The 12,724-nt window shown below is 25.1% G+C and overlaps 1 protein-coding gene across 1 annotated transcript in view; it reads right to left on the minus strand.

Annotated features, from left to right (window-relative positions):
• Nucleotides 1-12,724, minus strand: part of LOC129608127 (sodium channel protein Nach) — a 24,460-nt gene continuing 11,736 nt past the window's right edge. Inside the window, exons 10-14 of the mRNA XM_055519453.1 lie at nt 12,016-12,187; nt 11,795-11,901; nt 8,214-8,284; nt 57-195; nt 1-8 (exon numbers count right to left, since the gene is read on the minus strand). Of these exons, the coding sequence (XP_055375428.1) occupies nt 1-8; nt 57-195; nt 8,214-8,284; nt 11,795-11,901; nt 12,016-12,187 (497 nt within the window). The remainder of the gene's footprint in view (nt 9-56; nt 196-8,213; nt 8,285-11,794; nt 11,902-12,015; nt 12,188-12,724) is intronic.

Here is a 12,724-nt window from a genome sequence, read left to right on the forward strand (position 1 = left end):
CTATTCATCTATAAAGTGCATTTTAAATAAAGAGATTTTTTTTTGTAAAAAATTACCATATAAGAAATACCATGCTGCTTCCTGAGGAGTTGGAGCTACTTCTAATGGATGGTAAAGAAAGATTTCCGGTGATACGACAACTGGTCTAAATGAACAAATTTTAACCTTCGGGAAGCCGCTTGAACCTAACCTTGTCTAAGGTTAAAAAACAAATAATTTATATAGTTATAAAATTACAACATTCCAAATTTGTTTCGAAATTAGAATTATCACTTCGGAATGCTTCGGAAAACAATTACAACTTGGTAACTTGAACTTGGTAATTGAACTTACCTGATTGTGGCCATTAGTTTTGAATTTTAAATGAAATTAGAATTTGCATATAAAAATTTCTTAAATTTAAAAAGAAATCTTAATCGTATATTTTAATATTTTCTTTCCTTTTTTCAAATTTATAAAATTTTCAGAATATAATCAAAATTTTTGTTCAATCTTATTATTTTATATATTAAATTAATTAAGATAAAATTATAATCCAATTTATCTGGAATAATAAAAATATAATTAATTTATTCTAGGAAAAATCCATTTAAAGTTTTAAAAATTTGACGTTGGAGTTTAATTTACTAGTATAAGATCTCAACTACTTTACTGAAAGTTGATTTAAGTAATAATTCTCAATTTAAAAAAAATAAATATCTACATATAAAATTGAGCTCAAATGGTCACCGATAAGAGAGTCAAAGAGACAAACAATGTCATATATTTTGATTAAACGTATACATACTTGCAAAAAATATGTTTTATACATACGAGTATAAGTATATTCACTACAAATATAGAGTAACATCGATTGTCAAAGTCAATTTTTTTTTTATTTATAATAATTATGATAAACAAAGATTCTTTTATAATTTTAATAAAAAATGAGAAGAATTTAAAAACAAAAATAATTTAAAAAGTATAATCAAAAAAATTTTTTTTATGAAGAATTCGATGTGCTTTGAATGTTCCGAAATGATTACGTTATAATTGTTTATGATTTTTTTACTGCAAATAAAAAGCTGAATAATTTTTGCTAGAAAATAAGAATTTTATTAATATATTGAAAGGCGTACTTGATAAGAGGCAAAAAAAAACCTGGAATTAAAATAAAAAAACGAGAACAAGTAAAGTTAACTTTGTCAATCTTGAATCTGTTCTGAACTCGAGAAAGCCGAGATATGACTAAATTATTTTTAAATTTTAAATCATCTCTATGGCAGCTATTGTATTTATAAAAACTTATACAACCATATCCAAAATTTTAATACACCCATCATCTTACTCGTTTATACAAAATTTAAATATTTGCCGCTTTATATAGTTTCCAAAATATCATAAAATTATTTTTGGAAACGCATGCCAGCTACTTGAACCCTTGCTTTATTTGAACCCAAATTAAAAGGAATTCTTGTATAACAACTTTAAGTAATTTATACGAAAATTTTGTAAGCCAATCATAATGGATTTTTGAAATATCACTGGAACGGACGGTCGGTCAAGGCAGACAAAGTTAATTCGATTGAAAATTTGACACCAGCCAAAAAAATTTACTTGTATTTAAATATCTCCGGCGTCTACTTATTAGCGTTATAAACGGAGTCGTAAATTTATAATAACTTTTACATATTCATTCGTACGGTGATAAAAATTAAATTGGACGTAATAACCAAATTTTTGTATTTATTAAACTTTTATTAATTATTATAATTTATTAATATATTTACATATACATGTATGCCTATCAATTATATCGATATTTCTGGTACACAAAAAAATTTTACGATCGAAAGCAAAGAATATCTAAACACTAGGTTGAAGAAAGTGAACCGAATGAGACCACTACTTCAAATTTTTGGCGAGTATCCAGTTGATTAAGAAAATTTATTAAAAATTTTTCCGAATATTTTAGGTAGAAGTGTAGAGGTGAAAGTAGAAAGTAAGCTTATGGGGGTAACTCAACAAAACAAAATTAAATTATAACTTACCCATTAGAATACACAATGCTCAAAGAAATTTTAAAATGATCCTTTGTTTAAATAAGCATCTTCAAGAAACGAAGGTACAGGGAACACTTTATACCTTTAATAAATTCGTGCAGGCTCTTATCAGTGTTATTGCATTAAACAACTTCTTAGCTTAAAAACTGTTCCATTTATTTTACTTCATTCTGTCACTTTAAAAAACAAAATATATTTTTGCAAAAACGAAAAAAAAAAAAACAATTCTTTTAGTCCTACTAAACACGAAAATAATTAATTTAAATATATATTCAAGTATGTAAGTACTTTTACTTCACTATATATAAGAAGTTAGTTGAGGTCCTTCCAATAATATTATAAGAAATATATGCAAGAATTATTAAAATATGTATGTATGTATGTATATGAAAAAAATAATGAGAAATCATGTTAAATCCTGATACAAGATTTTTTTTATTGTATGAGGTCTTAAGTGTGATATTTTCATAACAGCTTATATTTTCATATACATATGTACGTACGTACATAAAAAATAAATTAGTTTATAAATAAAAGTGTACATGTATAGAGTATATTGAAAAAAGATTCGATTGTGTTTCAACCTCGTATCTGTTTTGGGAAAAAACTAAATTCCACTGCCCGTGTAAACTGCCAGTTCACACTAAACTGCCCGTGTAATTAAGAAACATGGTAAGCCTTACAATTTTCACTTGGACGGAGCTTAACTGCTTAGAAATAGAAACAAGTATAATTTTTTCATAAAATTACATAGTATAGTTTATGAAAAAATCAGTGATAGTGTATAGCATCACAAGACATAGAACGAATTTCAAAATAGAAAAATTATTAAATTTGTCTATGCTAGAAAAAAATCGTTCTACTAGTCTATTATTTTCAAAACAATTATGCCTTTTGCCAAACAACTTGTAGAAGTATAACGTATGAAGAAATTTTCAAAAATTCTTCGCTTTGCGAAATTTCTACTGACGCAGTTTTTAAACATGCAATATTCTTTTATTGCTTTAAAAATCTTCAATGAATTCAAAATTTCTTTCATTTTTAAGTCAAAAATTAAGAGTATTGAGTTTTCTTTCATATTTTAGACTACATATTATAAAATATGTTTGGACTCAATAAACTCATTGTTTCCAAAAATATAATTGAATCGTGTTGAAAATTCCGAAAGTACAAGGTGTTATGACGATTTTATTGTATTTATATACGAGTATATAAAAATTTTCACATTATATATATACATACATATAAATATATTCAACACAATAGAACAATATAATGACGTAACACTTTTTATAAAAATCAAAAATCATAAAATGAAAACCAAAAACCATAAAAATAACTCATAAAATAAATATAGGAAAATTTGTGTGTAAAGGATCAATTACGTTTACAGTTATTTATTTATTCCCTTTTTTTATTTTTTTTTTCTCATTTTCATTATTTTCACCTTATATTTTCATTTTCATTTATATTTTAACAATAACATTCTATTAAGGTCTTTAAATACGTATATATATATATATATATATGTACACTCATTTGTATTAATGAAGGGAAGAAACTATATAGAAGCAATTATTTCACTAATTAATAATGGTTATAAGATTTTTCGTTTTTGATATTATTTGTATATATACATACAAAGGTAGTACGAGAAAAAAGAAACGGATTTTTCGAATTTTCACCATGATATATTTACAGTTTTAACTATAAATGTATTGTTTGTAGAAAACATGCGAATATAACAGATTTCTTTTTTTTTGTGTTATATAGGCACATGCATGAATATTTTATGAATGTTTGCATTATAATATTTTTTCTAGTGTTTTTCATTTGTATTTTGTTTTATGGGCATTTTGGTATTGTATATATGCGTGCATTTACTTAATTTGTTAAAAGAATTTTTATCGCATTGCAACACATATGTTTGCTTTGAAATTAAAATTAAGAAATATAGAAAAAAATAAATTCAAATTAAATCAATGGTTTGTAAAGTAGCACTTTTCTCCTGAACAATTAAAAATACTTATTTTAAAAGCAGTCTGAATCTATTTATATTACACTTTCATTAATATTCCATAATATAAGAAATTATTGCATACATTAAGGATGGGTAAACAAAAAAAAATGGAGGAAGGTTGGTAAAAAATGGTGATCGTAGGAATGCGGTGGATATGCTGCACAAGACATGTCAACCAATTAATGGCAATTATTTCATTTCAATGTTCAACCTATTTCACGGTAGATGAAATATATCGCTACCTTTCTGAGTTTCTGGAATTCTGGACAATAAATCAATAAATTGGCAAAAAATGTAATTTTTAGCAATTGTGACTTAAACTTTTCAAGGATGGGCTTATGAACGGCCAAACGAATGGACTCGCAAATGAAAGGACGGGCAGATTAAAATTAATTAGCACCCTTTTTCCATTTTTTTTTTCACCAAACTGCTAAAAACAAATTTTTAAAATTTTGTACAATTACTGTTATACATTCAATATACAACTTTAATATATTATTGTTTTGTATGTATTTTGTATATATGTATGTATTTTCTTCATTATGTATGTACATATGATGCACAAAATTGTAATCTTGTTTTTAATTTTAAAATCCACTTCACCTAATCAATTAACCTTCAATTGCACTTTTCAAAAATAGGACATTTTATTTTGTTTATTCAACAAAAACGTCATTTGTCAAACGTCAAATAATTTATAATTTATTTGAAAGAAATTATTTTTAAAAAAATTTTGATTGAATTCTTAAAAAGCTTAAATAATAAAAAACGGTCATTATAAAAAAAAATGTTTTTTGTATTATGCAATATTCTTGGAATTAAAAAAATTAATAATTAAATTAAGATTGATTTGCAATTAAGAATAAGATTGAATAATAATTTTCATATTTTTTTTGCAGTAAACAAAAAAATCAATATTCGACTATGAAACAAAAGCATTTAGAAATGTTATTTTCTCAAGGACGCAATTGATATTTTCACAAGATTGTTATATTTATAATTTTACAAATTACCATAATTAATTTTGTGAACCGGCAACTGACTTCTTATAAAATTTTTGATAAGTCAAGAAAATGTCGATTGTCCATATAAAACTATAAACATCTGATTATTTCTATTAGAATATTATGAACTTCATCTGCAAATCATTATAAAAAGGTTTAAAAAAGTAATAATATCTGAGTTTTATCAAAATTTTTACTTCACCTAAGTCGAAATAAAATACTCGTATATCTTGTAATTTTGCTGTGTAACTACCCAACTCTAATTTTCTTCAAAATGAAAGTAAGTAGATTGGATCGTATATTAACTCCGTGATACCCAAACAAATGAATGATTCTAAGAATTATCTAAGCATTAGAATAGACACGTATTAATATATATATTGTACTCAAATAATATTTGCATACTATATTTCGACCATTTTGCCCCAAGGGGTTAAAATTTTTATATTGAAAAAAAATCAAGACAAATTTTCATGCATATACAATTAGGAATAATCAAATATACAATGTAGTTAATTTAAAATTAAAATTAATTTCCTCTAAAAATTATAAACAAATTAAAAATCTATTAAATATTATAAATAATAAAGAAATTAATTTATATACTGGAGTGGATCTTTTACATTTTCTAAGGCTATTTGTTTTAAACTGACATATACATAGTATATTATGCTAATTGTTGTAAATTCAATTAATTTACAACTCTTTAAAGTGAAAACAAAGAAATAAAATGAAAATAATAATTTAAATAAAAAATCAAGTGATTTTAATTAGAATGAAAATTGTTAATAAACAATTTAATTGTAAATAACAATTATATTGTAATAACAAATATAAAGAAAAACGAAAAAAAACTTACCTACTATGTAACCATAGCTTCTGATTTATTTCTGAAAATTTCACATAAATTTTGGTCACGATTACATCTTAGGCGATAAATTTGAAGTGTCTAATGCTGAATAGTTTTTCTTCGCGCTCTTAAACCAAAATGTATTTGGTTAAATGTTAAATGCTATCGAAGTGTTGTGTTTAAATAATTTTTACAGAAGATTTAGCATATACATACCTTCGCTTAATAAATAATTTTAAGACGTCAAATCATATGATTTCGAAGGTCAATTGTCAAGTCTAATAACATTGGTCTGTTTTTTTCACAACTGGGAGCACTGTAATCCGGACGCCAAGTTATTTAATAATTCAAATATGTTAATGTTATCTATGTATTACATAGATAACATTTTATATTTGAATTATGTACATTTTATTATCTTATAAAAATCAAATACAAATCTTTTATACATATTTTATTAAAATTGAATCGTGTTAAGTATTATTAAATTAAAGATTAAAAATATGTGCATAAATTAACAAAAAAATTTTTTATTAAAGAAGTAGAACATAGTTTAACATTTTTTTTAATTCACAAAAATTAACATAATTATATATTAATATTGTACTATTATTCCTTTTCTTTTATTATTTTTAAAAGGAGTCCGGCTAGATATTTTTTTATATAAAGTTCATATAAAAATTTGTATTAAGATTTACTATTCACTAAAATGAAACCGGCAGCTTTTTAAAGAATTCAAAATTTGTTCACTATCGGCGCCCTACCATCTATTGCTACTTTTGCAAATTTACGTACGTATTTGGAAAAGCGACATCTTGCATTGCTCAAAGCGGAAATTTATACATGCGTAAAGAAGTACAGATGGCTGCTTGCGCACATTTTCTACAACATTTACTAAATATTTTGTTTGTATTGTAAATAGTATAGTATTTAAATAAAATTTTTTAAAAATTCAATTTTTTGGAGCTTAAATGCAAAAATGTAAGTACATACAAAAAAGTTTTTATATAATTTATTATGAGCATCTTATAAATTTATGTATGCTTTTTTCTAAAACAAACCACAAAACCATCACAATTCTAAATCTTGATTTTTTCAGTCAGCACATAAGGATTTCGCAAAAGGCTACGCACGTTTCGTCAACGGTTGCGTTAATGGTAATAAATTATGACAAATGTTGGCGGATGGTCTGAATGCTATTAAAATCGTTCAGTGACTGAATAAAAGAAGATAGTTGAAAATAATAACTGGAACAGTTATAATATATTCTTCGTTCTATTGCATAGTATCGATTGGAATCATCCCCGCTATAGCTTTAATATAATGTCATATGCACTCCATTTTATACTTTTTTTTAAATACTAAGTAAATAAAATCTGTCAATTTTATATGTATATTATTTTTGTAGATTTACCAAGTATCCTAACAAACGTTAGCTACGAAACATATTTGCGGTTGCAACTATATTTTCATGAGCATTTGTTATATGGTACCAATTTATTTATGGATCGCATCTTAAATTCGCATAAATTTGTAATGTGTTTTTTTTTTACATGGTAGGGACTCTGTTCAGTAACTTTGTTTTATAATAATCGGAATATGAAATTTCACAAATTTATAAAAGAATTATAAGACTTTAATTTAAATTTAAGTTTAAATTTTCTTTGATTTATAATTTTAATAACAATAATCTTATTATCCAATTATTTTTAAAAATTTTTCCATATAATTATTTTAACATGAAATCTTTTTTATATTATATTTATATACACAATTAGTTTATTTAGAATTAAATTTTTTATTTTCATTAATTAACCTATCACGAATTCAACAAAATTAAACCAAAAAAAAAAAAACGAAAAATTACACTCCTTATAGAAATTTTAATTAGGTAAAGTACCCTTGTTTACACAATGCAGATATATTAATTGTTTCATAAATTATTTTAATTTTGAAAAAAAATCTGATTAAAACTGCTGAAAAATAAGATATTTAAATATTAAGTTGTATAAATTATAGAAGAGGAAAATAAAAATAATCAAACAAAGTTATCGAATTCAAAAATCTTTAATTTTACACATTCATATACACACAATCACAAATACAACTTACTAAAATATTTTAATAAATATTTTTATATTTTAAATTTAAATATAAAACAAATGAATTTTGTGTGATTTTAACATGAAAATCTATATGCATTTAGTATGTATGCATGTATATAAGTATTTAATGCAGCTTTATTTTTAAATTTATGTTATTGATATTAAGTAAATTTTCTTACAAGCTATTATTAAAAAATATATAATTTTACACAATGCACCCAATGACAAACCTGTCATTAATCCGCAAATTCCTCCAATTGTACCTTTGAAACAAAAAAATAAATAAAAATATAAATTAAAACTAGAAAAAATAAAGTTAATCATGTCAACTCTGCGATACCCGTACGAACTTGTTATCCACGGTTAAAAATGAATTGGCGAATTTGTAATAGCTTTCGAGCATACATTCGCACGAAAATAATAGTTGCCGTATTATCATATTAATTTATGCATAATTTCAGCACTCTACCTTAAGTGGTATTTAAGATAGAAACAAATAACTGTTAATGTTGCGTAACAGCTGCTACAAGGAGTCAAGAAATTTCAACAATATTTATCACACATTAGCAGTCTTAATAATATATTTGCTTGTACAAAAATTTTATGTTATAGTTTCCATAATTTCTTAATTATAGCCAAATAACTTTTGAGGTTGTAGGGTAACTACCCGAACCATTCAAGCCTCGATAACATTCAATTTAAATAGGATTTTGGGATTTACTTTTAAAATCAATTTGTTGAGCTTAGCTCAATTAATTTTTAAGTTATGGTTGGGATGGGCGGACGGGCGAACTACATCTCAAATCATCATTTCTTAGCGTTACAAACGGAAGGTAAATTTTTAGTACCCCTTTGAACTTGTGTTCGTGCGGGTATTTTCTAGAATTTCTTAGAATATTAAAAATATAGCAAAATACTTTAAAATGTTAGTTAAAATTTCAAATAACGTTAATAATATTGCTCAATTAATTAAAAACAAAAAAAGAAAACTTCTTGTACTTTCACATTTGAATGACACTTAAAAGAGACGCCTGTGCTTATGCAATATAAATAAATAATTATCTTATTTAATGTTAAAGTGAAATTTGGAAAATTGTGCTGTTATAAGTATTAACAATTAACAAAAATTCAAGATTGAAATTCAATAAGTATAATACTATATCGTGTGAAATTCAAAATAATAAACATAGTTCGAGAAGTCGAGTTATGACGAAATTTCCCAAATTAAGTCTTTTCAAATTACATTCATACATTCTAACAAATTTCTTGTAATTGTCTCTAATAATCAAAAAAAAAGAAAAACTTCCTCACTCTTTAAACGATCCAAAATATTTTTATTTACATGTTATCATAAAATTATTTCTCATATTATATAGGAGATCAATTCACATAAATTTGTAGGAAGAGGGCTGTATATTTTAATAAGTGAAACAAAATAAAATCTATACCTTAATCCTACCTACTAAAATTGTTTCTTTTTAGTATTAATTTGGCATGATGAATTTTTTTTTTTAACTTTTTTGTCCTCTTTTTTTTCGCCAAATATTATTTAAATCACGCAAACCAAAAAGGTTACTTTATTTTGGGAATAATTGTATAATGGTATATACGAACATATATTTCGTAAATAAATAAATATAACTATATGTGTATGTAAATATACAAGTGTATACAATTTTAAATTTATTATAGGCACAACTACTATACATATATGAAATATCAACAAGCAAAGCAATTGTAGAAACGTCTATGATATTTAGGACTATAATTTTCAAATTCTTTTTATTAATTTCAAGAATTCTTGTATATTGTAGGAACAAAGGCAATGAGAAACATAATCTAGGAGAACATTACAGATAACACAGTAAAGTTGCGAAACCACCAAAAATAAAGCTTCCATCGAAGAATTTTCATTAAAAAATTGAGCCCTATTCTTGAGGAAGAAATTCTTCTCACGCCGGTGCAAAAAACAACGGCATCCAAAATACGTATGCGGTACTGCTAAGAAAAAGGTCTCTGGGAACATTTCGCAACAATGCAAAAAAAAAAACTTCTTACATGGATGCAGTGGTGCAAATCAAAGTAGCCATTTCTTATGGTTTGCACCCTAATGATAGGATATCCGACGTCCAAATGGGGAAAATAAAAGTAGCCATCATGTACGAAATGAACAAGGTTGCCGACTCTTATACTAATTAATGCATTGTCGCAAAAGCGCGTATGAGTATCAGTCACATGCAATCAGTTAACAACAGGAACACCAAGTATTGAATCACCAGTGTCTGCCGTAAAATTAATCCTTAAAACGGCTGTAACATAGTTGTACTACATAGTTGTACAAAAACGTTCCCAGACAGCACCTCCGTGTGACCTACATCTCGAAAGATGAGACAACCGTCGATTTTTGCCGGAAGAAGTTTATCCGCAAGATAGAGACACAAAATCCCAGCCTTAAGATGAGTTTTGTGAGGATGCTTCATCATAATCTTGGTTAAAGTCTATCCAAAGCGGAGTTCCGTTTTTTCTTTAGCTTAAAGAGGAGGAGGAGGGGGGGGGGGGGGGGAAGGAGAGGTAAATCCAGACGATCAATTGAAATATCAAGGGGACTTCTGCGTAAGGAGAAACTTCCAGTTAATAATAAGATGATGAATTTTTTATAAAATCAAATATGGGAAAAATCCTTGCTAGCTGAATTCTAATAGCGGACTTAGACGAATATTATATAAGATTACTGGCCTTATATTTGCCAACTTAATCTCTTTTTATTTTCAAAGATAATACTTTTAAATTTCAGGTTCTTTTCGCCTAAGGGGGAGAATTATGCATTTCTAAACTGTAATATGTACTCAAAATGAATTATTTTAATTATTTCAACGCTGTTAGAAACCTAAATTCAATTTCATACATAAGTCATTTAAAATTACTACTCATAATATATTATACAAAAAAAAAAACTTCAAATAGTTATTACAATTTTAGAAGTTTCAAAGACTAATGTCCTTGTAAAAAAAAAATAAAATAAAGAAAAAGCAAAAACAAAAAAGTATTCGAAAACTAAAGCCGTCCATAAGTATTGCTGTCGAATTTATATAACCAACATGCTAAAAATATTGTTAACTTGTTAACAATCAGCAATAATTCTTTCACCTTTAGGCAACAATTTATTTCTATTGTTTTTTTATGATTTTAATACTGATTTGAAACAATTTTATACCTTTTATTAAATTTTATATTTATTTATATATATGTATATGTATGTATGTGTAGAGTGAGGAAGGAATTGGACTTTCAATAATTTTCGTATTTTGTGACACGATTCCCTAAATCCTTTGTTTTGTTGTTCTCTTTTCATAAATTTTAGAGTTGTGTGATTAAAAGTAATAACTACCAAAAAAAAAATATATTAATTTTTGCATTATTTTTTTTTTTGATTTGTACATGTTTTTTTGTATTTGGAAAGGTTAAAATATAAAAGTGTGTTGGTGCGTATATGTTTAACAAAATAATTTTATAATGTTTTAAAGGATATTCGGTTTATTTAGTATAAAAATACTTAAGCAAACATTTAATAATTTTCTAATTTGAATGTGGAAAAATTTTGGAATTTATTTTCAAGGAAATAATTCAATTTTAACATTATACATATAGCTTATATATATACATATATGTATGTTTATATACAATATAATTAGCATCATGCAAATTCAAATATATTATAATTTTATTAATAAATTAATTTTAATAAATATACAATATGTATACAATATACTTACTAAAAACCTCAAACCAAAAATTTTTTAAAGTTTGCTTATAATATTTTGCAAAACCTTCTTTATAAAAAACTCTTACTATTGCCAAATCGTTAAAATTTGAAAAGTCACTAAAAATATGAAAAGTATATGCATTAATAATTTATTTTATAACTTATTTATATGTTGTAGATTATAATTCAGATAATATTATATAATTTGGTAAATTTGATTAACTCACTCACCTAAGTAATTCGCTTGTTGTCATACTTTGACGTATTGGTAAACTACTCACTGATGCTTTTATTTGTGAATTTGAACATAACACATAACATTGGGGACAATATAATGAATCTTCAATTTCTTTTTCTAGTTCCTTGCTTTTAATACGTTCTGTGACAACATTAATCCACTTAACTTTTATATATAAAAATAAAGATTAAATATTGAATAATTGAAATAATTGAAATAATTGAATAGCATAAACCTGATTTATGTTGTTTAATTTTGAAATTTCAAATAAATACGATCAAATTTCGTAACAAACAGGGGGAAGTAATATCTACTCGAGAAATAGCCGATAACGACCTTAAATAATTGAAATATATTAGCCGTCAGAAAAAAAGGGCACCTTTTATATACCTACTCGGTACTTGGCAGGAAAAAATAAAAAGAACTTTGACTAAGAATTTGGTAGTCGTCCTTGGCTTCGTTATTCGTCGTTATCATATTTAATATAATCTATTTTCCGCCAACTGTTGAATTATAATATACGTATATATAATATTTAATGATTTATAGGCTATAGCCTATGCCTATGCAATGCCTTGGTTAGTATAAGACCACCGCATTGAAAAATTTTTACGAACTATAGTTCAATCGGGCCAACTTCGGTATATACTTCGTATATACTAAATACGGCAGTGGTTTAAATATAAAAATTAAATAAAATTA

Source organism: Condylostylus longicornis, unplaced genomic scaffold (assembly GCF_029603195.1).
Source record: "Condylostylus longicornis isolate FDR11 unplaced genomic scaffold, ASM2960319v2 ptg000030l, whole genome shotgun sequence".
NCBI classification, from domain to species: domain Eukaryota; kingdom Metazoa; phylum Arthropoda; class Insecta; order Diptera; family Dolichopodidae; genus Condylostylus; species Condylostylus longicornis.